The 27731-nt window shown below is 32.0% G+C and overlaps 3 protein-coding genes across 3 annotated transcripts; 1 reads left to right on the top strand and 2 right to left on the bottom strand.

Moving 5' to 3' along the window:
- Positions 1-1269: 1269 nt before the first annotated feature.
- Positions 1270-15568, top strand: LOC111716236 (methyl farnesoate epoxidase; the record flags this gene model as incomplete). The annotated part of the gene is made up of 16 exons (XM_023491673.1): positions 1270-1340; positions 2061-2129; positions 2552-2637; positions 3089-3227; positions 3818-3878; positions 4661-4744; positions 5512-5612; positions 6590-6624; positions 7765-7868; positions 8492-8565; positions 10091-10201; positions 11285-11353; positions 11638-11711; positions 12811-12871; positions 14932-14999; positions 15486-15568. Coding segments are annotated over 16 exons (1260 nt in total), but the record flags the coding sequence as incomplete, so codon positions are not given.
- A 118-nt stretch (positions 15569-15686) lies between these two features.
- Positions 15687-16913, bottom strand: LOC111716235 (uncharacterized). Its single transcript, XM_023491672.1, has 2 exons — positions 16771-16913; positions 15687-16397 (listed from the first exon to the last, which is right to left on the bottom strand). The coding sequence occupies exons 1-2, from the start codon at positions 16818-16820 to the stop codon at positions 15779-15781; spliced, it is 669 nt and encodes a 222-aa protein (XP_023347440.1). The 5' UTR covers positions 16821-16913; the 3' UTR covers positions 15687-15778.
- Positions 16914-22051: 5138 nt separating this feature from the next.
- On the bottom strand, positions 22052-26476 carry LOC111716233 (uncharacterized; the record flags this gene model as incomplete). Its single annotated transcript, XM_023491671.1, has 7 exons — positions 22052-22283; positions 23391-23405; positions 23539-23583; positions 25351-25410; positions 25582-25618; positions 26009-26112; positions 26359-26476. Coding segments are annotated over 7 exons (543 nt in total), but the record flags the coding sequence as incomplete, so codon positions are not given.
- Between the last annotated feature and the right edge of the window lie 1255 nt (positions 26477-27731).

Here is a 27731-nt window from a genome sequence, read left to right as displayed (position 1 = left end):
TAGTACTAAAACAGAGTCGGGCCGGCGCCCGTTTTTGTGGTCGTGCGGGTCGTTTTCAGACTCTAAAACAGCGTCGCTTGTTCTATGCGGGTAATGCAAGGAAAGTTAATTGCGGTTGTGTATACTCTGCGTACATATTGAAACCAGTTTTCTCTGGGCGGAATTTGTAAACAAAAATAGATGCATCAGTGTTCGTCTAGTATCCGAGGAGGGACAAAGCATTTAATTTTGATAATTCACACAACAGTTTCCTTTGACCAGAATATTTCATAGATTATTTTAGTGAAAATGGATTCCATGTTGCAGGCTGTGACATCCGTCTTGTGTTTACTTTTCCGCCCAAAGACAGTACACTGCAGTAAAAAAAATGCGTACACCTCTGAAATAAAATTCCTTGCATTAGTACCTTGAACTTGACTAAATTTTTAGTCAATTCTTGTTGTCTATAGAATGTCCTAATTATGGTTACTAAGTAATGTTTTGAATTCATTATCAATCAAGTATTAAAAACAAATCTTATCTATAACTTAAAAAAATCTAGCTATAAAGTCAAACACTGGACACTTTCTGTCTTTCTTCAAGCCGTTTTTTGGACGGTTAATTATAACCGTTACAACTTTGTTTTTACAGGTAGTGCGTTTTTAGCAAAGAACGGAAACTTTCCGTTATCTTTGAAAGCTACAGTTCCTTATTGATCTTAATATTTTTAGCAAAGAACGGAAACTTTCCGTTATCTTTGAAAACTACAGTTCCTTATTGATCTTAGTATTTTTAACGGCGTTAAGTGCAGATATTTTAGAAATCGGTAAAGGTGCCACACGTTAACGAGCCGTTAACGATTACTTTATGTAAAATTAGCTGGAAAAAATTTGACGACAACGTTCAAAAATATCAAAACAACTAAAATAACATCAAAATACGTAAAAAAGTGTCATGTAGCTTATTCTTTAAGCATAAAAACAATAACAAACGCTGCAGTTTTTTTAAACATATGTCTCGTTTTTTAAAACGGTTTTTTAAACGACTATTTCCGTTTGTTAATGAATTACTATTTTTGCCATTCGTTAACGGACTCTTCCGATAATTTTGAAAATCTTCCATGTTGTTTACGGAATTTTGATCAGTCCTACTGGGCATACCGAAAAATAATAAATAATATTGAATTTCAATAACTGTTGAAAGGTCTTAATGAAGATTTAGTTTGGCATACATATTTAGGCAGTATATAACTTTAATCTGTCATAAATGTTTAATACGTTTTTCTTCTAGGTTGGCCTGTTCCTTGGAGAATATCCTGCCGTTATTCTTTACGATTTAAATACAGCAAAGGAGCTTTTTAGGAATCAATCTTGTTATTCAAACTTCCCTTGATAATCATTAATAAAAAGAAAAATTCATTCTTTTTGGCTATTTTTCAAAAATAAACCAATCATAAAATGTTATTGTTTATTATCTAAAAGGTTGATTTTGATTTCCTTTTAAATTTTTAGTTTTTTGATGGGATTGTTCTTGAAATTTAAAAGTGACCATCCAATTAAAATTCTAAACGGTAGCCTTTAAAACTGTATCTAATCCATCTTTTGGAAGATATTGTCGTGTGTCCGTTTTGGAAATTGTTCAATGCTAATTCAGTTTCTTCCTTTGTTTTGCATAAATGAACATTTTTCAAGAAAAAAATAATGGATATGGCATCCATACTTGATCAGACAAAGCTTTTATGTGGCGTCGTGATTTGGACATTTGACTCTGTAAATGGAGGATTATTCGAATTTATCTAAGTAGTCGGCGTTTAATGTTTATATAAAAACAATGGAGACGACTTTTCTTTTCTATTTCTAACAAGCCTTCATTTCATTTAAAGAGATTTTAAGTAAGCAAAGTAAAACTGTGAATTGATAGCTTCTCTTTTCAATGTTTATTTGAAGCCCATGCTGTTTGAAAGCATGGTAGGAATACAAAAATGAAATCAAAAGTCGGCTTAATTGTATTGATATATACGACGATGACTGTATATCACTGCAGGGTCGTTATTTCTATATTAAGAACAAGATTTGTTTCAGCCAGGACAATGCAGCTGGGCGTCCTGATAGCTTTGTTTACAAATACAGAATGCTAGGACAAAAACTAGGGTATGTAGAGGACAAAAACTAGGGTATGTAGAGGACAAAAACTAATATGTAGTGGACAAAAACTAGGGTATATAGAGAACAAAAACTAGGGTATGTAGTGGACAAAAACTAGGGTATGTAGAGGACAAAAACTAGGGTATGTAGAGGACAAAAACTAGGGTATGTAGAGGACAAAAACTAGGGTATGTGGACAAAAACTAGGGTATGTAGAGGACAAAAACTAGGGTATGTAGAGGACAAAAACTAGGGTATGTAGAGGACAAAAACTAGGGTATGTCAAGGACAAAAACTAGGGTATGTAGTGGACAAAAACTAGGGTATGTAGTGGACAAAAACTAGGGTAATTGAAGAACAAAAAATAGTCTGTGTTGAGAAAATTAAAAAGATCATCCCTAACAAGTTTTTTTTCGTTAATCTTCCAGATTGCTTTTTAACGATGGGGAGGCTTGGAAGACACAGAGAAGATTTGTTCTCAAAACATTAAAAGATTTTGGATTTGGAAAAAAAGGTATAATAATATGCATAATTTAGAAAACTTTGTTATTTTTTATTGTTAGGGGGGTTAGGAACTTGGGGATACCGGTGTTAGACTTTTTTTGAGTGCAACTTTTTATTGGTTTACTTATCAAAATTTCAAAAGTATATTTGAATAACACACCTTGAAGTGGTTTATTTTTCCTTAGAAGCAAATTACTGTAAAACTAGTTTTACGACTAAGCTCTTCATAATAAACAGAAATAGACTTTATTCTTGATAAAATGATTGAGCAATTTATAAAAACCTCCCAATGGCCATGAAGCACCTTCGACAACTGAAGTTAAAAAAAGACGAAATGATTACCCTCAACCTCTGCAACAATTTATTAAAACGATTTTTATATAAAAACAATTTTTGGAATGATTTATCAAAATTGTATTGAGAAAAATTTTCAAAATGATTTTACAATCTCTACCCCCCAGGCCTAGAGGGTGTTCTAGTAGAAGAAGCAGATAAGATTGGAGATCTATTCCGGAGTAAACAAAACGAACCGTTCTTGGTTTTAAATCTGTTCAATGTTGCAATTCTTAATGTACTTTGGACCATCGTAGCAAACCATAGGTAAGTACATTTTTCAGGTCTCCTGGGGTGCATTCAAGAAATTATCCGCGGGCGGTGATTTTGCTTCTTTCCTGGGGGGGGGGGCTCAGTAACCATAGATTTCACTGATCATGGGGAAGGGGCTGGGTCCCATTAGCCCCCCCCCCCTTGTATACGCCTCTCTGTTGTGAACCCTTCCCCTTCCTTCTGCTCACAAATCCAGGTTAGGCTGAGTAAAGATAAATTGATAGTTACTGATGTTTCTATTGAGTAAAAGAGGGGGGCAAGGGTCTATGCAATATTCATCATTTCTTAAGATTTTACTAAATTTTACAACAATTATGAAATGAAATAAACTCTCGCCTCAATTCTACCTGTAAACCCCTAAATCAAAAAACACGAATTGGTTTTATTTTTTTATTTTCTGCAAGTTTTATGCAATTTAAAGCCATTTTAAGGTTTTGCCATTCGTTCCCTTGATTTAAAAAAACTTCTGTTTAGTTAACGGAACTTTTCTCAGCCCTACTTTTCATACGTGAAAGTAAAATGTACAAAATCCCCAAATGTATTTCCATCTTTAGTATAATACATTACACACACCTTTCTTTTAGATATGATTTAACTGATCCTAACGCCCAGACTCTTGTTAAGCTTATAACAGACAGTATTCAGGTTTACTAAAGGGTGTCCCAAAAAACATGAAAGTCGAGAGACGACTTTAAGATCATTAGTAGCTCACTAGCTGATGATTGTTTATCAAAAAAGGTTTCCATACGGACATGTTCCACCTTTCTTTTATTTAATTTTGTTTCTCAATTATCATGTTTAGTGGGAGACCCTGATTTTAATTCAGTATCTAGGTTCAGATTTAATTCAGAGAATCGTAATTTAAATAACAAGATTTACAGATCTCGATAAACTTTTACTTTTTTCTTCTCGTTTTTACTAATTTTTCATGTTTTTCCATTTAATTCAATTGCTTTACACATTTTGAGTGCTTTTTAAGTAAAGGAATTGAGTTTTTGCCACAAACTTAAATCTTCAGATCCCAATATCTATGCAACCTCATGGTGCAAACCATTGATATTTCAAAGGTGTACGACATTGAGTTACAAAGAAATATAGATACGGAAATCAGAGTTTGTGGCAAAAACTCAATTCCTTTAAGATGATATTTTAAACTATAAAACATTATAAATCTATAAAGTACAAACCTAACTTCCTCCCACATGCATGAGCCAGCAAAGGAATTGAGTCTTTGCCACAAACTTGCACTGTCTAACCCTTTTATCTGCTTCAGAACCTGATGGTGCAACCTTTTATTTAATCTTACATAATGCATAGTCTGAAATATGTCTGTGACATTGCGTATAGTAAAGATATGAGGACTAACATTCTTTAATCATAAAAATAATAAACATTCAAGTTTAAAACATAACAAATATCTGTTCTAGGTTGAGGGATTACGCTTTCTATTTGCAGTCCCTGTGAGCCGACACTTTGCCCCTGAATGGACAGGATGGAATAAACAGCAACAGGTTCAATCTATTTGTAAATTTGTGACTATTAAGGTTTTTTTTTCTCAGTATCAAACATCTAAAGTTGTGAAAGGAATTGAGTCTTTGTCACAAAATTAAATTGTCTAGTCCCTCTACCTTTGCAACCTGATGGTGTACAAATTTGATATTTCAACCTTAGATGATTTAAAACAGAATTACTGTATCAGTCCAGGCTCAACCAGTCCACTATCCAAGTCAAGCAGGACAAGATCTACACGGCTACAATCCCAGGAACTATCAACGCCACTACAACGGGGGGCATTATTCGTTCGCTATTGGTGTCAATACGGACACTAGCAATTGATTGATCAATGTCTCAAACAGGACAAGATCCACATCGGCTACAATCCCATGAACTATTAACGCCACTACGCTGGGCGCGATCTCGTTAGCTATAGGTGTCAATACGGACACTAGCAATCAATGGATCAATGTCTTAAACAGGACACAATCCATACGGCTAAAATCCCATGCATGAACTATCAACGTTTTCATTTAGAACGCTGTTTAAATGAATAAATAGTTTTTTTTATGTACAAACATAGATTATTCACATACAACGTATTGCAAATTTAACGTAATATCGTATAACCCGATATTTATTACATTATGACATTGGGTTGCAAAGATATTGAAATTAGAATCTTAGAGTTTGTGTCAAATGCTCAATTTCCTTGTGAAATTTTTGATTAAAGGGTCACTTAAAATTAGAAGGACAGTCCCTTTAAACCGGTTTTATTCTCCAGGTTGTCGGAGAAACACAAAACCTGATGCGGAGAATAGTTGAGGAGCACAAGGAGTCCTATCAGGAGGATAATATGAGGGATTTTATTGATGTTTATCTCAGGTTAGAGTTACAGGGGGATACAGATGGACGCGTTCATTTTTATTTCGGTTGTTCATCGTTTGAACGACCCATTTCGTTCGTTTTTTTTCAATCGTTCAACTAAAATTGATTTCGTTCATTCTAAAATTTACAGTTTATTTTCTCTTTACTTCGTTCGTTTTCTCATTGAACGACCGTTTGTTCAGTAAAATCGTTGGTTTAATAAAATTGTTTGTTAATCAAATTGTTCGTTTAATAAAATGCTTCATTCAATGAAATTGTCCGTTCAATAAAATCGTTCGTACAATAAATTGTTCGTTGAGTAAAATAACAATTATGTTCGTTCACTAAACGATGTCCTTCTCTACAGCGGGACGAATAAAATGTGGAATAGGAAAACGATATTTAAGTAATTTTATGAACATTTGATGTTAAAACAAATATGTTTAACTTAGTTTAAGTGAAATGAGTCAGTGTATACTGCACAACTGTTGTTGTGTTTAATTTTTATTAAGACTATTTAAATCATAAATTATCTTGAGTCTAGAGTCGTCTTTGGTCCCTGTGATCTTAAAATAATAATTTAATTTTTTTTTTTACCAAATTTACCAATTTTTTCTGATGAACTAAATTCGTTTCTAAAGTCTTTTCCTGTTCAGGTAGATTTTTTATACAAGAAGGTCTATATTCCGGGCTTTCGTCAGTTTTTTATATTGGAAAACTGCATTAAATATGTTCATCAACTCTTGAACTATGTGAAGTTCACAATTATAAATTGTAATTTTAATTGTAAAAAACCTTATAAATTTGAATGTAGAAATACATTATAATATTACAATCTCGTTTTGAATATAAAACGTACTATTCATTTTGCGGAGATTGTCATTTACTATAATGCGTCGTTCACAATAAAATTGAAACACTATGCAACACCCTCCAACTTAAAAATATGCTATCGCTTGTAAAAATATTTTGAAGTTAAAGACATTTGTTTTTAGGGAAATGAAAACCGGCGGATCTCCTGACTTTAATGGTATGAAAACATTAAAACAAAAATTAATGATTTAAAGGGAGTGTTCGCGAAAAATGAAAGGGGGTATAGGCTTAATGCGATAAAAAAGCGCTTTTGATCGCTACTAATCTTACTTCTATCTGTTGCGTCTATTTGGAGAAAATTGTTAAAAACGACTCACACCGAAGAACGTAGTGTTCATACAAATTCAGAAAGATGCAACATTCAACTCGGATCGTAAAGAAATCTATTTAATTCCCAACAAATTATCCAGATATTACAAACAATAGTCATCGATTATTTTTCGACGCATTCGTAAATAGTTGTTATTTCATAATATTTTGTATTTTTCATGATTTGAGAGTTACATTTTTTCCTGTTTCGAGGATTTTTGATAATGAAGACGACATTTTCATATTTTCCAGGAATGTTCGAAAATCCAGCGCCAGCGAATATTAATCTAAAAAAACAAAATCAAAAATATTATGAAATATTAACTATATATGAATGCGTCGAAAAATAACCGATTACTATTGTTTGTAATATCTGAATGATTTGTTTGGAATTAAATTGATTTGTTTACGATCCGAGTTGAATGTTGCATCTTTCCGAATTTGTATGGGCGCTGCGTTCTTCCGTGTGAGTCGTTTCTAACAATTTTCTCCTCATAGAAGCAACAGATAGAAGTAAGATTAGTAGCGATCAAAAGCGCTTTTTTATCGCATTAAGCCTATACCCCCTTTCATTTTTCGCGAACACTCCCTTTAAAGAGCTGAGAATTTATGGATGACAGAAGTATTCAACTCAACTGAGCTTTTCCGATCGTCTTTTAAATCAGAAATAAAACAACTCTTAACAATAAACTCTAAACAAAATTCTCTTTCATGGGACTGACATTGTAATTTTAAGTGACCCTTTAACTAGAGTAGGATATGCTCGATTCACAACGATACCCTTTAAACGTTTATCTGATTTTTCAAGCTTGAAAAGTGTTTATTTCTGATATTTTGCTTCATTGTATTTTTAGGCAGAAATGCGCATTTCACTTAAAGTCGGACATACCATTCTTAAATAAACAGTCTCTTGAATTAATGTCTACAGTTTCTTTATAACAAAGATTTCCAAGAAAGTATTTTTTTCAAAGAATACTTTTCCCTCTAGATGAGCAGCTGATTGTTAATGCAATGGATCTATTTTCTGCTGGAAGTGAAACCACAGCAACAACATTGGCTTGGGCTGTTGCATTCATGATTCTTCATCCAGAGGTACATTATAATAACAACACAATCATGTACTTCCTCAATATCAATCATGTACTTCTAAAATATCAATCATGTACTTCCTCAATATCAATCATGTACTTCTTAAATATCAATCATGTACTTCTTAAATATCAATCATGTATTTTTAAATATCAATCATGTACTTCCTCAATATCAATCATGTACTTCTTAAATATCAATCATGTACTTCTTAAATATCAATCATGTATTTTTAAATATCAATCATGTAACCCTAATAGATCAATCTTGAACTTCTAATAGATCAATCATTAACTTCTAATAGATCAATCATGTACTTTTAAAAGATTAATCATGAACTTCTAATAGGTAAATCATGCACTTCAAAAAGATCATTCATGTACCTCTTAAAGATCAATAATGTACTTTTAAAAGATTAAATATGTACTTCTAAAAGTCAATCATGTACTTCCTAAATATAAATCATGTACTTCAAAAAGATAAATCATGTACTTTAGTAGAACAAATTTTTACAAACGAAAAATTAATTATTATTCAAAAAGTCCATTATTATAGTTTGTTATGCAATGAAAAAAAAGTTTTTGTTATTACTTTATACATCCCATTTTTAGTATTAAATTGTCTAGGTTCAGAAAGAAGTTCAAGAGGAGTTAGATAGAGAGATAGGAGATAGAAAACCAGCACTAGAGGATATAGTCAGGTTAAAAGCGCTGACAAAAAAATAAGGTTAACAGCGCTGACAATATAGTCAGGTTAACAGCGCTGACAACATAGTCAGGTTCACAGCGCTGACAACATAGTCAGGATAACAGCGCTGACAAAATAGGCAGGTTAACAGCGCTTACTGTATTGCCAGGTTAACAGCGCTGATAACATAGTCAGGTTAACTGCGCTGACAATATAGTCAGTTTAACAGCCCTGACACTATAGTCAGGTTAACAGCGCTGACAACATAGTCAGGTTAACAGCGCTGACAACATAGTCAGGTTAACAGCGCTGACAACATAGTCAGGTTAACAGCGCTGACAAAATAGTCAGGTTAACAGCGCTTACTGTATTGCCAGGTTAACAGCGCTGACAAAACAGTCAGGTTAAAGCGATGACAATAAATTCATACAGCTCTGACAATATAGTCAGATTAACAACGCTGAAAATAAAGTCAGGTTAACAGCGCTTACAATATAATCAGGTTAACAGCGCTGACAAATTCGGTTCATTAAAATTTTTGAAAAACTTTCAAGAGAGCTTATTATAATCTCAGTAGAAGAACTGGAAGCCCAAGCCAGCCAAATTTTCGACCCACCTTCAAATGTTCTTCCTGTACAATATTATCTTTTTAATCTGCCGAATTCTAAAAGATTGTATATTACTATGCTATAAAAAATCTGGCAATACTGTCGAAATAAATAAAATCTCTAATATTCGGTTTTTAAATTGAATTGATGTTTTTGAATTTCCATAATCATAAAGAATTTTCTCTTTTTTTCCCGTGCTTTACCCGACATTTTTAGTTCAGTTTACTGCAAAAATTTCTGTGCTCATAAAACTTTTCTAATTTTTTCCCGGTTGGTTCGTTGTGAAAAGTATTAATTTATGACGAATATTTACCAATTTATTTTTTAGCTTTACTCATCCTAAATTAGACAAAAATAGTCCAACCAGGATTATTTCAAAACAATGAAGACGACTTTTTTCTTTTTAACGAGCTTTTTCGAAATACAAGTTTACAAGTAATCAATTAGAAGCTTTTTAAATGAACAGCTTCTATGTTTATATGTATCCATGCTGTTTAATAGCTTGATATAAATCAAATTTCAAATCAAAGTCGTCTTCATTGTATTGATATAATTGCCTACCACTATAGGGTAATTTTTTCAGCTTAATTCTCCATGTCTTCTATACTTACTAACAAAAAACTGGCATTTTGTTTAGGATTAAAAAGGACTAAAATTGCCTTCTCAAGATAATATTTATTTGTTTGCAAGATTCTAAATATATTTTGTTTGTATTTTATTTATCTTTTAAGATAAGAACCATGAGTGTGGAAGGAAATTTTTGTCGTCTGCTTTTTTTGTGAAATTTAGTTTAGGATTTTATTTTGTAAACGGTAAGGTTAATTTTTAATAAATATGTCACTTGCAACAAACGTTATAGTGTGGTCTGTCTGTATGGAAAGAAACAAACAAAGACGATATTCAATTCACACTGTATAGGTATTTTTTCAGATTACCTTTGACTGAGGCCACTATAATGGAGATACAGAGAATGGGATCAATAGCTCCGCAGGGATATCATTTTTTTATCATAGGCAATAATCCCATGAAACATGCCATTTGGTGAATAGTTTTAAATGTCTTCTTCCATAATTTGTTATGTTGTTTGATACCTAAGAGAATAATAAAAAATACATATGGACTGCCATGTTATAGTAAAATTGATTTTAAAGTAAAACATATTTGAGCAAAAGATTTGTTTAACTAAATAAACCGCAAAACGTCTTTAATATCTAATGCGGTAAATGGAAGACATTCTAAACAGTTCACCAAATGTCATGTTTTGTGGGACACCAGCTGTATATCCCATATAGCCATTCCATTTGCATTCGAATCTCTTAAAATTTATTGAATGAACGGTATGGTATATTTCTGAAGAATAACATATTGGCTTGTCCGATTCACACGGTTACTGTTTAAACTTTTGCCTCATCAAGATTTAAAAATTGATGAGATATCCTTGTTTTTCTAGCTGATATTTGATGTTTTTCAATTGTGGATTCTCTGTAAATGTGAATTTAAGACTTACGCAGCATTATAGAGAAAGATTTGATTTTGTCCTAATTTGAAACGATTATATAAGATTTAACGGTTTATTGGTAACATTTTGAAATTGACTTTTGAAATAGAGGTCTCTTTAATTATGTTAACAGTCCCATTATTTGCTGATAATCTAATCACTAGAATATTCCTTGAAGGGGCTGATTCATTCGGTGTACCGTCCCGGCTCGTGTACATAGACTGTATGTGTACTGTAATACTGCTTGCTTTAGCTACTTAATGGTCAGCCCGGTTCTTGTAATGAACCTGAGTTTGTTTTTAATCTTTGTGACAGAAACAATCTCAAGAACTGACGAGGGTCAACCCAGACCGAAATATATTTTCAATAAATGTGGAACTAACATCTACTTTTTTACTCTACAGAGGTTTGGTCCATTACCATCACCGAATTTTAAATGAACCTGGGTTTACAAGGTCGTCGATATGACTTTTTCCAGAATATTTACAGGAATGTAAAATAAAATTACGTCTGAACAGAAATTATAAATTCGATAACAATTGTTTCAATCTTCTTGATTAAGGCTTTCATAAATTCATATTTTTTTCAACTATCAGATTTTTCGCCTGTTAAAACATTTTGTTTAGGAATACGTTTGTGTTTTCAATGCTCTATTATATTATGAGAGATCCTGAAATCTGGTCTGAGCCAGAAAGGTTAATTTTTAACAGTTTTATTTATCAAATAATTTGAAAATGCGCTTAATTTACCCTATTTTGAGCCAGATTTGAAATTGCAATGGAATCGAGTCTTGGCCACAAATACAGTTTTTATAAACCCTATCTATTGATATTTTTTTCAATCTGTCTATCATGTAGGTTGCAAAAATATAAGGATTATACATTTTGAGATTGTGGCACAGGCTCAATTCCTTACAATGCACAAAACATAATTTGATATATCCTTTATTCCTTAACATTGATAATTTCTATCTTTTTAGATTTAATCCTAGAAGGTTTTTGAATCCAGAAGGGAAGCTTGTAAAACATGATCATTTTGTTCCTTTTGGAGTAGGTAGGTAGCTTTTAGCCATGAGAACCAGATAGTTATTATTTCATACTTAAGAAGAGAGTAATTAAGTTGTCATGAGTAGGGTAGTTCAGTTGTCATGAGGAGGGTAGCTTAGTTGTCATGAGGAGTGTAGTGTAGTTGTCATGAGAAGGGTAGCTTAGTTGTCATGAGGAGAGTAGTGAAGTTGTCATGAGTAGGGTAGTTTAGTTGTCATGAGGAGTGTAGTTTAGTTGTCATGAGGAGTGTAGTTTAGTTGTCATGAGTAGGGTAGTTTATTTGTCATGAGGAGGGTAGCTTAGTTGTCATGAGGAGTGTAGTTTAGTTGTCATTAGGAGTGTAGTTTAGTTGTTATGAGGAGGGTAGTTTAGTTGACATGAGGAGTGTAGTTTAGTTGACATGAGGAGGTTAGTTTAACGTTGACATGAGGAGGGTAGTTTAGTTGACATAAGGTGTGTAGTTTAGTTGACATGAGGAGTGTAGTTTAGTTGACATGAGGAGTGTAGTTTAGTTGACATGAGGAGTGTAGTTTAGTTGACATGAGGAGTGTAGTTTAGTTGACATGAGGAGTGTAGTTTAGTTGACATGAGGAGTGTAGTTTAGTTGACATGAGGAGTGTAGTTTAGTTGACATGAGGAGTGTAGTTTAGTTGACATGAGGAGTGTAGTTTAGTTGACATGAGGAGTGTAGTTTAGTTGACATGAGGAGTGTAGTTTAGTTGACATGAGGAGTGTAGTTTAGTTGACATGAGGAGTGTAGTTTAGTTGACATGAGGAGTGTAGTTTAGTTGACATGAGGAGTGTAGTTTAGTTGACATGAGGAGTGTAGTTTAGTTGACATGAGGAGTGTAGTTTAGTTGACATGAGGAGTGTAGTTTAGTTGACATGAGGAGTGTAGTTTAGTTGACATGAGGAGTGTAGTTTAGTTGACATGAGGAGTGTAGTTTAGTTGACATGAGGAGTGTAGTTTAGTTGACATGAGGAGTGTAGTTTAGTTGACATGAGGAGTGTAGTTTAGTTGACATGAGGAGTGAAGTTTAGTTGACATGAGGAGTGAAGTTTTGCAGATTTTAAGAATCAATTTTTACATGATTTTAATTGTTTAGGTAAACGACAGTGTTTAGGAGAATCTCTGGCAAAATCTGAACTTTTTATCATTTTTACCAGGTATTATACTTCAGGGTGTCCCACGATACCAGGTATTTTCTCGACACTCGTATACTTCAGGGTGTCCCACGATACCAGGTATTTTCTCGACACTCTTATACTTCAGGGTGTCCCACGGTACCAGGTATTTTCTCGACACTCTTATACTTCAGGGTGTCCCACGATACCAGGTATTTTCTCGACACTCATATACTTTAGGGTGCCCCACGGTACCAGGTATTTTCTCGACAATCATATACTTTAGGGTGTCTCACTAAACAATACAATTAAGAAACGACTTGAAGGTCGTCTGTTACCTTTAGAATAATTTGCCGCACTGATTCATAAACCAATCTTAGACGTAGAATTCTTTAATAACTATCACAAAATTGCATTAGCCTTTGCAATTCCAAAATGCGGTTTGTCTCTTTTGTGCTTTCAAAATTACCAGAGATATAAAATATTTCGTTTTAATTTTAACAAAGATATATGATCAAAGACGATCTTTAAGTCGTCTCTCAACTTTAATGTCTGGTCGGACACCCTGTTTATCTTGGCTTGAGGAAGACTTTAATAAATTTTGCTAAATTATGGTAGAATCTATGATTCTGAAGTGAAAAGATTCTAAAAAGTTTAAAATCTTAAAATCCAACATCCAGAAGTTAAATAACCAGAGATATCGTTTTGCCAAGAAAAAGAAGGCATTTCATTCTTAGCATTTAATACATGTTTAACAATTGAGACATGAGTGGAAAGCTGTATTTTTTATTATTATATTTTTAGGCATACATGTTACAATTAAATAATATAATAAAAACCCCGATTTCAAAATTTTTTAAATTTATTTTTGAGGTTTTTGTTTTGATTACGGAAAAGTCAAAACTATTGCTTACCTTAATCCAGGAGACTTTAGTTCCAAAACTAACACTTGGCCCATTTCTAACACTGAGTGTTAGAAATGGGCACAACTTGAAAGTATGGGTTTTTGGGATCCCGGCCCATATCCAGAATAAAAGTCGATAAAAAAAAAAAAACTATAACCAACATCTAATTAAACATGACAAGGACAACAATTCCTAATTTTAAACTTTTTTTAAATCAAAATTATAATAGGAGTTCTTTTTATATTAAAGCTCTTGACCGTTTTCAAGACAATGTTAGGTTTTCCATTTTCGAACATATCCTAAATTTGAATCAATGTCGCGTTTTAAAGACAAAACCCACTTTCCCGTTTTTGAGTATAATCCACAATTCAAAACAAAACTCACTTTCATAACTTACAAAATAAATCACTGAAAACAAAAATTATCTTATGAAGACTAAATTAACTTCTGAATTATTTCTAGAATCTAAGTTTCCACATTTTATCTGTTAAATTAATTAAAACAAACAGTTTCCCGCATTTCTAGTTAAATCTTTATTGTAAGAACAAATAATATTACTATTTTGATTTCTAAATGCTGTGATGATTTTTAAACTATAAAAGAACATTTTTTTTATTTTCTATTTTGTTTATATTTTACCTTATCAAATAATCTTGTTTTGTTTCTTAAGTGTGTAAATACTTGAAAATTGTCATTGATATGAATTCCGGTAATTATCTCAAAACCAGGATATGTTCCGAAAACGAGACATGAGCTAAAATCCGGTAATTGTTTCAAAATAGGGATATTTTAGAAAATGAAATCAAGAATCATCAAAAACTAATTCTCACACCCTATTATTAGTTTAAAATTGACATTCATTGTTTCAATATATAATTTTTGTCTTTTTTATATTTATATGGAGTAATTTTGTTCTACTTGTCTTGGATTTTAAGATGTATATTCTTGAAAAAGATAACTTTGCAGATTTGGCCCATTTCTAACACTCATTGTTAGAAATGGGTCAAGTGTTAGTTTTGGAACTCATATCCCCTGTAATCTATTATATTTAGCCAATCACACCATTTACAATTTTTTCTCATCTATCTTTATATTTTAGTAAGTAAAAATACGCTAATTAAATTCTGAAACATAATTTTAGAAGAAATTCTGGAACATTTTTATTATTTTTTATTTTTATTATTTTAATTTTTTTAGGTTGATTCAACAGTTTAGTTTTACAGAAAGCCCTGATCATCCTGGTCCCTTCCCTACACCTGTTCCAGGTCATTCATTCTTTCAATTTAATTCTACTTTTACTAAAATGTTACACCTGGTCCTAAAAAAAACAATTGGAAATTTTACAAATAGATTCAAAATCATGAGTTTTTCTTAAAAGACCTTTGAAAATGTTAGAATGATTATTGTTCATAATGATTTTACTCTGATATTTAAACCCCAACAAAAGTTTTTTGGGGCATTTTAAAAGACTAGATTTTGTTCATTGTATCGTTATTTCAATCTTAAAAAGTGTTCGATTCTTACTATTTCTGTCCCTTTGACTCGCCGCATAAATGCGCAAGGTAGTTTTAGAGCAAAAGCAGAAAAAAAACGAAAAAAAGTACAGATAAATATTCCATAATTATAGAACAGTTTGAAAACAAAGTTTTCAAATATTTGAAGCGTTTCTGTAGAAAAATACAGATTTTCAGGAAAAACGTGGATATATAATTCAATGCTAACTCACAATCCCTATAAATGTTTCTTTTCAGGATTTATCATGGCTCCTAAACCATTCTACGCACGCGCAGTTCCAAGGCTGTAAAAAGCACAAATTTAATAAATTTAAAAACAATTTTGTAGTTTTTATTTTTCAACGAATTACGTTATTAATGTCATTATATTTTCAACACTTATTTTGGCATTATCGTAAATTATCAAGTTTTGGGCAAAATTTGAAAAACACTTTAAAATATTTTGCACAAAAATGTTTATTTCGAACTATTAAATAATAAATATTGAGATCATTTAGTTCTTTCACGGTGTCAACATGCAAAAATATTTTTTACAACTTTCTTGAATGAATTTGAGAAAATCTGTTCCCCTTCCTTCTGTGTAATTTGTTGAACCGATAGAGGAACTTTTTCCTAGCAATCTTTGCATCCCGGAGTAACCTCAGTCGGAGGATCACTTCCTCCAGTGAACTAGGTTGGGCAATCGAGTCCATAAGCATTCTTGCTGATTTATGGTGATTCTTCTCATCATCATCAGTGGAGACCTCGTTGACAGTGTCATCAGCCACAATATCGTCTGATTGATCATCAGTAGAGTTTATTTTTGAATTATCTCTAGATGCTTTGTTACTTGGGGGCAGTGTGATTTTTTGATCTGAAGAAATATTCTTATAATCGTCAGCCTCTTCCTCTAGGGGGAATGGGTTGGAATGGTTTTGAGGCTGGTGGAGCCGGAGGTCAAAACTGGAGTTGGTGAGGTCAACGACGGGGGATTGAATGTCAGGTCTTGGGATTTGACTGTCAGGGTTTTCTGATTCGATGTCAGATCCTTGTCCTGTTTGCATATAGTTTAGAGGCTGAAGTTTATTAAGCAGGAACATTTTCATGTCTTCAGGAATACTTGTAGAGTCCTTGATACTCTCTTTATCCTGAGGATCTATTATTATAAACCTGAATTCAACAATTCATATTTTCAAGAAAAAAAGTCTCAAAAAAAACTTTTAAAGTTATGCATGTCTTGCTAATTTTTTTTGGGAAAATGGAAGTTTATGAACATTTATTAAAATGAAAAATCTCATGTTTAATTTCACTAGTAATCTTGCGTCTATAAGGAGAAAATTGTTAAAAACGACTCATATCGAAGAACGTAGTGCCCATACAAGATTAGTAGTGATCAAAAGCGCAAACAGACCCTATAATAAGGGTTGCAAAGATATAGAGATTACAAAATCATATACAGAGTTATGTAAGTAATCAGTAAAAGATTATTAACTTAAAATCAAAATAGAAAAAATGGTAAGATAAGAATGATATGAATTGACGCCTGCAGTTGGTCGAGGTGAGGAAAAGACCCAGAATAATCAGTTTGTTCATGTTCAATTCAGAAGTTCTATGTTTATCTTGACCTTTGTCAATGCTAACTGAAGGTAGAGAGTAAAACTGAACGTTTTAAATGTAATTTCTGATTAGTCGGCAGCCATTACATATTTCAAACATAGACTTATTTTATAATCATACTTTATCGAAATGTTTAGTTCACCGTCTGTCTATTTGCCTTTTTAGAGCTTATGCATGCTATATTTTTTATTTTATGTTATATTTTTTCTAAAAATGTATCTTAATAAAAATATATATTATCATGATGTGGAGACAGTCAAATAGTCCAAGATGTTAAAAAAGGCATTAGAAAAGAAACCCCAACTATGCCTGACTGAATTCTTAATTGTTGAAGCAAAATTTAAAAAATAATCTTTATGATTAAGATCTGCTAAAAAAAAGTATGAAAATTTGGTTATTTCAGTGCATTGATGGGCGTGGGGGGGGGGGGAGTTAGAAAGAGGCAGATTTATAAAAGATAGGAAATTACAAATAAAAAGCAATCATGTTGTTACTATATGGCTGCAAACATATATTTTGGGTTGATTAATTATTTGTTAGAATACATTATTAAAGGAGGAAGAAGTTAGAAGTTAGCAGTTTACATTCTTCAGTAATATAAAAATAAAATACAACGCTGTTTTATTTTGAAGGATTTTTCCTTAATATAATTACTGAACAAGCAGAGATATCAAAACTAGTAGCGTCAGATTACAGGAATCTCTTACTTTCATGTTTTGTTGGGAATACAAGAGGAGGGGGCTATTGCGCTGTCCCCTAAATTAGGAGTTTTTCCTTCCTGGACTAATTCCTGAATACGCCCTTGTGCATGTGTTGAATTATTCCTGTATACACCCCTGTGTATGTGTTAAATTATTCCTGTATACGCCCCTGTGCATGTGTTGATTTATCCCTGTATACGCCCCTGTATGTGTTGAATTATTCCTGTATACGCCCCTGTGCATGTGTTGAATTATTCCTGTATACGCCCCTGTGCATGTGTTGAATTATTCCTGTATACGCCCCTGTACATGTGTTGAATTATTCCTGTATACGCCCCTGTGCATGTGTTGAATTATTCCTGTATACGCCCCTGTGCATGTGTTGAATTATTCCTGTATACGCCCCTGTGCATGTGTTGAATTATTCACCTGGTTCGAAGAAACCCTAATATTTTATCATTTTGTGCAAAATGGCGAAATTACCAAAAACATTTTAGATTAAAAACATTTTGATCTAAGAGAACGATGTTAGGAATAATTAAATTTGTGAGATATCCTTGATATTCTGTTTAAAATTTTAATTAAAAATGTTTGAAATTTCGAAATGCCTTCTTTTTATATTGCGAAAATTTTAAAGTTTTTGTCTAACAAAAACTTTAACAAACACTTTTTCTTGATTGTATAACAACTGCCTGAGAATCCTTGTCTATGTCAGCTGAATGTTAGTCTATAAAAACAGCTGATTTTGCTGAGTCAGCCATCTTTGTTTCCAGAACCACGTGGGCAAAAAAAAACATTGTTCATTACGTCAAAGTATTTGCAAAAATTAGTCTTCACATATTCAATTATAAAGGAACTGAGTTTTTGCCACATTCTTAAATTTTCTAACCCCTTATCTTTGTATCCTGGTGATGTTAATCTTTGATATTTCAAACTTGAATTATTTGATCTTACAGAAATCATAATTTGAAATATCGATGGTCTACAACAAAGGGACTCAAAGAAATAGGGATTAGAAAAACAGAGTTTGTGGCAAAAACTCAGTTTATTTAAGTAAAATTAATTTGAATAAATGCAAAAAAAGAGTCAAATTGAATAAAAATTAGCAAAAAAATAAAAAACGAAAGCTTACAAAACTACAAAATAAGATTATGTTAAAAATGATTGCAAATTAACAGATAATAAATAGCTCATCAAGGAACACAGACATATTTGAAAACATTCAAAAATCAGTTTTTCAAGTATAAATCTAGTTTTCAGCTTTTTTCTCATAAGTGTTGGTAGTTTGTTTCTTTTTTCAAAATTTTTTAATACAAAATGCAATATTTCAAACCTTTATTCTGTTAAAGATTAATTTTATAAAACTTTGCAATATTTTTATCCTAAAACAAGGAAATACTAACCAAAACACTATCGTTATGATACTTTCTTTTTTGTTTTTGAGAACATTATCTACAGAGCCAAATTTGGTATAGTTTAAGAAAAACAAATGTTTAGAATAAAAAAATTTGGAAAACATTTTCGTTTGGTTTATTATGCCAATATTTTTAAACCTGCAAAACGATCAAAACAAATAGTTTTACTCGCCCCCTTTCAGGATTTCTTAGGCACATCTGTACTCTCTGTACTTGAAAGAGCTTTTGGATTTGTCATGTATATTGTGTTAGGGTGCAATCGGAATGTATATGATGCAAGGTATTTGAAGGATGCAAGACAGTTCATCATTTTCTGGGGTGAAAGAGACTGTTTGCGAAAGTTAGGAATTATCAGATTAAACAATTTAGTCTATAGATAGAAGACTTTTCGAAAAATGCTTCGCTTTAAAAAATAAAGGTTTCAAGTACCTCTTTAAATGGTACTGTTGTGAATCGGGCATTGCCATCTTTGCATGGAGGGTCACTTGAAATTACGCTTCCCTTCCCTTTTAAACTTTAATTTGATTAGTTTTGCTATTTGAGATGCGGGCTTAACAGTTTAACCGGTTGTCCAAAGAAATTATAATTCAATTATAATGAATAACGTAAACTTTTAAACTTTAAAAATAAGTGATCAAAGGAATTGAGTCTTTGGAACAAAATCAAATATTTTAACCTCAATATCTTTAGAACCCAATGTTGTAAACCTTTGATATTTCAAACTCAGATTATTTGATCTAACAGAATTCATAGTTTGAAATATCTAAGGTCTACAACATTTGGTTCCAAAGATATAGTGATTAGAAAATCAGAGTTTGTGGCAAAGACTTAATTCCTTTTTGGATTTTTATGTATTTACACACAGATTTCAAAAATTTATATTAAAAAACTGTTACCGAGGTTGCAAAGATGGCAATGCCCGATTCACAACGGTACCCTTGAAATCTAATCTAATAAACAATATGGGAGATATTGTCGTTTTTCTAGGTTTAAAAGTGATCGGATAATTTCTATATATTTTCCTGCAGTAGAGAAACCACAATGGAAAATATCGGGCAATCTTTGCATGAAGGGTCACTTGCATAAAAGTGTGCTTTCTTTTCTTTAAAAACCAACATGAGCAACATGAACCACAAAGTTCATAAAAAAATCAGTGCATAAGGTGGGATAGCGGACACGGCTGGTCGATGTTAAAAAAAAACAAACAAAAAAAACAGAACATTTACATTTTTCTGGCTTACTTTTTGAAATATTTTTTAATATCCTCCCTAATTTATCCTTAAAGTTACAAGTATAAATTTTCTATAAGCTGGTCTGGATAAGTTGGATAAGTGACCTGTATCACACTCCCATATCTCAACTTTAAAAGCAAAATTATAAGGGGTGAGGGAAGAAATCGCCCCCTCCTCCACTTATATTATACAAAAATAGCCCAATTGAGAATGAATTATGCCACAGTAATTTTGAATGAAAATGAAATTATGAAAATTATTTTTGTCCGACATTTTTTTTGTCACAGACTCTCCACAATGTACTGTAAAATTGGTGAAATATTTACTCAAAAATAACTTAGTCTTTTAAATCAATAAATTTTAAATTCTGAGGCTAAGTTTACCAGAACCGACCTGTCTGCAAAATATTAGGGTTGGCCGCAGTATTGCTAATTTGCTGTTTTTCAATGGCGGAAGCTCCACACTTTGCAATTGCATGGTTTATATATTAGTATTATGGTTGTTGGATGACGTTATCAGACTCCTTCAGTTCCAGAATGATTTAGTTTTGTCGATTGACCTTGATTGTACGTTATACTCATACTTGGAATCCACCAGAACATTTCTCTTCTTCGAGGCATTGTATAAACTGCTAGCATGACGACTCTAACCCAACTGAGCTGAAATCTTTAGAATGGGATATCCTTAATCCCGATCGGTTAATTAATCTGGAGATTAATAACAAGATGAGAACAAGCACTATTTAGTCTGGAGATTAAGAAAAAGAGGAGATCAAGCATTGATCTCGATATCCACCATTCTAAAGTTTTCAGCTCTGATTGGGTTTTTCACATTTTAAAAGTTACGATTTTTTTTGATCTTCAAATTGCGCATTTGTTCATTGGAATAATGTTAAAAACGAAATTGTTGTCGGGGAAATTGCTGTGTTTACTGCATGGGGAAATTGTTGTTGGGAATATTACTGTTGGGGAAATTAGTGATTGGGGAAATTGTTGTTTGGGAAATTGGCTGTTTGGGAAATTGCTGTTGGAGAAATTGCTGTTGGGGAAGTTGTCTCGGGAAAGTTGTGACTGGGGAAGTTGCGCTGGGGAAATAACCTTATAGTGTTATTTTTTTGCGGATTTTTTTTCTTGTACGTATAATTCTTTTAATTCTAATATCCATTTATCTCTATATTTCATTGAGTAATTATGATATTTCTTTCTTTCGTTATGTATTTTTATATTCTCTTTTTTTGTGTCCGTAAAATATATGTCATTCTTTCTTTTGTGTCATTTTTATTTCAGATTTGAAAGAAAACACCGATTAGAAAAAATTACGATGAAATATGAGAATATAAAAATAAGTTCGAATCTCATGCTAAATATGATACAAAAACATTTGGTTTGATTTTGATCTTTTGAACATTTGTTCTTTAATAAAGATTTAACCAACCTCATCAAGTTTTATAAGCTTGAAACTGAACAAATAGTTTTATTGTGGTAACGAAATCATTGAGCTAACGTTTTCTCTGAACAAACGTTTATTTAGAAAGGAAGAAAATAGAAAGACAATTAACGAAGATGAACACTAACAAACAAATTAAATTTCTAATTTATGATTTGAATAAAACAAAAGAAATGTGTCGTTAATGAACAATACCTGAATGTTTTTTTAAAAAAGTCAAATATTTTTATGTCTTTTTATATTATTTTATATCTTGAAAAACCTTTCAAATGTTAAAAGAATCTTCTTCATTACGTTAAATCCATTTACATCTGCTTACATCTTTATCACAAGTATATTATGTATTTGGTTGGTCTGGGACATTTTTCCTCCTAAAGGAACTGGGGTTTTATTTTTTTCAGCTGCCAAAAGACTAATTTTAATATTTTATTCTGTTATCTCCTTTTTACAATTAATTGTTCACATTATCTTGTTACATACGTTAACAATTAAGAACCCCAGAAACATGATCATTATGAATCTCAGGATTGGTAACTATATTCTTTAAGTAACACTGCTTTAAAGAGATTCTGTAACTGAAGTCAGTACATCCCCTGGTAGTCACACATTTACATCCACAATCATAGGCGGAAGCTGTTAAAAGCACTGAAATTAACCTAGTTCTATTCAAAGTGATTAAAGTGGGCCAAACTCATAGTTGGATGACGACATTTTATGTCCCAAGTGTTTAAATATATATATATATATATTGATTTGTACGGAGTGCACAGTACAACAGAAACTGGACTTCCTTTGTTTACAAACACAGACTTAGAAATTTGTATATAACTTAAATATAGAATAACGTAAATTAAGATTTCAGAAGTAAATTTTAGCCATTTTACTGCACAATTTGTGAAACCGAAATATGAAGATCTTCGAAATATATCTCTTGGTCTTCACTTTTGTATTTTGACAGATTTAAGAGTGGTTGAGAGCTAGACATAGCTTTAACGATATTAAGAGAGGCGTATTCAGGTCTTATAGTTTTTTTCCCAGGAAGGAATTACATTTCTTTTTCTTTTTATGGGGGGGGGTGGCCAACCCCCCCCCCCCCAAAAAAAAAAAGCATATATTTCACTGATCCAGAAGGGGGATGAGTCCCCATCGCCCCCCCTTAACACGCCTCTGGATAATAACATAGTGTTTAAGAAACGTGAGATTTGAAAGAAAGCAGTTTTAAAGATAAATTCCTTTAGAATTATAAGGGCCAGGCAAAATCAATGAATTGATTAAGCGACTATATATAGTATTTACATATAAGCTACATACAAACATACAAAAATATTTTTTATTTTTATCAGGAAAATTTCGAAGCTAACTAAAGACGACATTTACATGGGTCTTTAGTCTATTTTTTCTAGTCTTTACTTTCCAAACGAAATTTTTTCATGTAATTTCCAAACCAAATAAAACCTTATCGCCCAACCTGTCGTCGTTGCCTCAGTCTTTTCCACTTTAGTATTTATTCACTTTGAGTTCTATTAACCTAGTTTTCAAATCTTTTAAACGTTGTCAAAAATAATGGAAATTCTTTCATCAAAATACATGTTTATAATTGTGGTTTATATCAATTTATGATAGCTAGAGCTAGTTTAGTTGAAACATATTAAGATTATCCAATTAAAAATGGAAAATTTTAAAGAATTTTTGCATTGCAGTTGTCAGATTAAACTGATTCGGAAATTCGGAATGAACAAATAATGTACATACCTGCAAAATTATTTCCTGAAATAAAGGATCAAGTTTTTTTTACAATTTAATAAAAGAATCAAAATAAAATGTTATTTAATTTCTGAATGATTATACTATCAGCATACTGTTCAAAGATATGTCTACAGCTGAAAAACCTAATCCTTTCCTAATCTACGAGTTGAAGGTTTCAGACATTCATCAGGAATACAGCCTGTAATAATATTAAATGTATCTGATATATGCAGTTACAGCCTATTATTTCTTACTTTGTAAAATAGTAATTTAGTTATCTAATTTAAAACATCTCATAATTGAATATTTAAAATGTAACATGCTTTAATATAATGTTGAGAGTCAAATCATCTAACCATAAGAGTTGATAACCTTTGGATCAAGTAAATATTACACATAGTGATATAATCTTAACACAGTGAATTTACAATTTACATTTACATTTACATACAGGTCATATAAAGTAAATATTTTTCACAGGGATATAATGTTTACAAAGAGGATTTACAATTTACATTTAATTTACAAACAAGTCATATAAAGTGAATAATTTACACAGGGATATTAAGTTTACAAAGAGGATTTACAATTTACATTACAGTTAGTTCTTACCCTTCACGGTGACAAGACGTGAGTGTGTGTGTGTGCGCTCGGTCACCTGGCACTAATTATCTATAAGTTCATGTATAGATAGTTCAGTCAACAATTTATACAGGGTGTATAAAATGGCTGGTAGGAAAAATGCAAACCATGAAAAACCTCCAAGGGCTACTAACTCCAAGGAAAATAACAAGTCAGAAAATCACCCAGAAACAGAAATTGCTGCCCTAGATTCTTTTTTTTAAAATGTACAATGTACATTGTTTTTATCTGCAATTCTCATTCGTTTATAGTGGGCCAACCAATTAAAACAACCTACTCTGGTTAGGCGGGTCCAAACTCCAAAGTAAATAAGTAAATTGTAAATTTACATACGAGTCATATAAAGTGAATTATTCACACAGGGATATAAAATTTACAACGAGGATTTACAATTTACATTTAATTTACAAACAAGTCATATAAAGTGAATAATTTACACAGGGATATAAAGTTTACAAAGAGGATTTGCAATTTACATTTACATTTAAATTTACACTTATTACAAAAATAGGGAAAATTCCCTACATAATTTGGAAAATATAAAATAGGGAAAATTTTGTTTAAAACACCATAAAAAGGTTAAACTGAAAAATTTTCCCAAATTAGGAAAAATTCCCTTAAAAATAAGGGATAGTGCCTAACCAATCGGGAAAATAAAAAAAATAGGGAAAATTTTCATTAAAATCATCTTAAAAGGGAAAATTGAAAATTCCCCAAAAGATAGTGAAAATTCCCTTTGTGATAGGGAAAATCTAAAATCATTTTAAAAAGGGAAAATAGGGAAAATTCCAAAATATGGAAAATTCCCCATAAAATAGGGAAAATACATTTTAAATAGTGAAAATTCACTTTAAAACATAAATTGGGGAACATTTTTTTTCAAATCACTTTAAAAGGTAACATACGGGAAATTTCCTTAAAAATAGGGAAAATTCCTTACATAATTAGGAAAATTTAAAATGGGGAAAATTTTCTATAAAATTAATTTAAACAAGAAAATATGGAAAAATCCACTAGGAATAGTGAAAATCCTCTTGAAAATATGAAAAATTGGATACAATATTGAGAAATTTTAAATATGAAAATTTTCTATAAAATTACTTAGAAAGGGAAAAGATAATTCCTCAATAATTAGGGGAAATTACATTGTTTTCTATTGAATCTTGTAGGGTCAGTTGTCATAAAATAAGGGCTCAAGAATTTTCCCATCAATTTGTACATTGCCTTAGTGGATAAAACGCTGTATATTGCGAAAGTTTTAAATTAATAAGATTGCCTATGCTTAAATTTGAATGTTTTCAGATGTCTTAAATACAAACTTTACCAGTAGGTCTAGACATTGCCCAGATCTCAGTTGAGCTGTAGCTGGCCTCCTGCCAAATCCCTGAATGATAAATCAAGTGGATATTATGATGAAATCACTGTTAGACATTGACATGACATTTTATGTTTGCTATAGTCGTCTAGAGAGTCTAACCAGTTTAGAATATTATGACCCCTGCAATCTAAAAATTAAATTCCCATTTTTTATTTTCTCTGTTAACAATAAGTTCACCTTGTTTTTGACCAAGGGTGCACTCTTTATTCCCTTCCTAAATATCTAGTTTTAAGTTCTGGTTATTATTGTCTATAGTTTAGTTTTAAATCACAATAGTTATATAACAGTTTAATTGATAAAATATGCAATTAGAGATACAATTTTTGAAGAAATAATTATACGTGGAAACATTTTGATGAATAATTATCATATTAATTGATATGCTGAGGGCTAAGCTCGTTCCTACTTTTTTTGTAATCGTTTGTTCCGTTCAGTTCGTTCCATTCCGTTTTTTTCCACTCCGTTTGGTTCATTCCGTTCGTTCCCATGAATAAACGATTGTTTGCCAAGAACGACGCCCAGCCCTGTATATACTCTAGGTTGCAATGCAAACCCTTATTACAGAAATTCAACAAAATCATATTTTAATAGTATTGCTTTGAACCTTAAACTCCACAGTGTCACAATGCTGCAGAGCAACGCACTGGAATAAACAATCCTGCAGGTTTAAGGATGTGGTTTTAGTTACAGAGTAGAAGGTCTTCTTGCCTTAATATGTTAGAATAGTAAGGGATTAGAAACTAAGCTAAAAACTTTATAATTGTGGATATCGATATCAATGCTTGATCTCCTCTTTCTATTAATCTGAAGAATAATTTATCTTTCATTAATATCCTGGGAAATGTCTATAACTGCAACCAATCAGGTGTCGATTGTAGAAACCGACAATAAGAAGGGTAAGGGCAGAGTATTTACCTCTATTCAGATATATCTGATGGAATATATGTTAGTTACCAGTTTCTCTTGTGAAGGAAACTCCAGTATAAAGCCCAACAACACTGTTAGCAAGTATTTCTGACAAATGAAAAAATTCTGATGATGGAAAGGTTTGTTTAGTGGTGCCCCAAATGAACTGAATTTCAGGTACAAACTTTTATTTTCTATAGTCCAGTGGACGTTAGTTCTAAAACTAACACTAACTAAGACTGGGGTTTTAGTATCCATGCTCATATTGAGAGTGAATTTCGATATTAAAAACTATGACCAACATGTTATTAAGCATGACGAGTACAACCATTTCTGATTTGAAATCAAACTATTTTCTAAAATCAAAATTATGAATGGAGTTCTTTAATATTAAATTCCGTAACTGTTTTCAAGACAATGTCAGGATTTCAATACACTTGGAAAAGATAACTTTGCAGATTCGGACCATTTCTAAGACTCAGGGTTATAGAAATGTGGCAAGTATTACTTTTAGAACTAATTTCTCCTGTAATCGATATGTATCCTTGGAACTCGATGTTGGAGACCTTTGATATTTCAAACTATGAATTCTGTTGGATCCAATAGTCTTATGAATTACCAAAGGTGTATCATTACATTGTAAAGAAATAAGGATTAGAAATTTGAGTTTGTGGCAAAATATCAATTCCTTTACAGCAATTAAACAATTAAAAAAAAAGTATTAAATTCAAGCTGCCAATTAGCATTTTTTCCTGTGTAGAAAAGATAGCATGCAAAGATTTTCATCATTTCAGTCTGAAACACAAGAATATGAGTGTTGATTTATACTAACATTTCTTGATAGATATGCTGATCTAATTACATATCATTGTTGTCTTTGTAATACATCATCATTATTTCCGAAGTCTTAGAACATTATGTCACTGAGAATAAAGTCCTGAGCTTTAGATTCCTCTGCAGACTTATCATTCTAAAATAGTATAGAGGTTGCCATTGGCCAATAGTATAGAGGTTGCCATTGGCCAATAGTATAGAGGTTGCCATTGGCCAATAGTATAGAGGTTGCCATTGGCCAATAGTATAGAGGTTGCCATTGGCCAATAGTATAGAGGTTGCCATTGGCCAATAGTATAGAGGTTGCCATTGGCCAATAGTATAGAGGTTGCCATTGGCCAATAGTATAGAGGTTGCCATTGGCCAATAGTATAGAGGTTGCCATTGGCCAATAGTATAGAGGTTGCCATTGGCCAATAGTATAGAGGTTGCCATTGGCCAATAGTATAGAGGTTGCCATTGGCCGATAAAGTCTCAGGAAATAAGATCGCAGGAATTAAAGCTCCCTGTGGAAAATATATCCAAGAAAAAAAGTCCTGTGAAAGTCTTGTGGAAATGAGGTCAAGTCTGAGACGTTTCATAAACAG

The sequence above is a fragment of the Eurytemora carolleeae genome, unplaced genomic scaffold (genome assembly GCF_000591075.1).
Source record: "Eurytemora carolleeae unplaced genomic scaffold, Eaff_2.0 scaffold2000, whole genome shotgun sequence".
Lineage (NCBI taxonomy): Eukaryota > Metazoa > Arthropoda > Copepoda > Calanoida > Temoridae > Eurytemora > Eurytemora carolleeae.
Note: the sequence above shows the minus strand (reverse complement) of the source record. Positions and strands in the feature narration are given on the sequence as shown.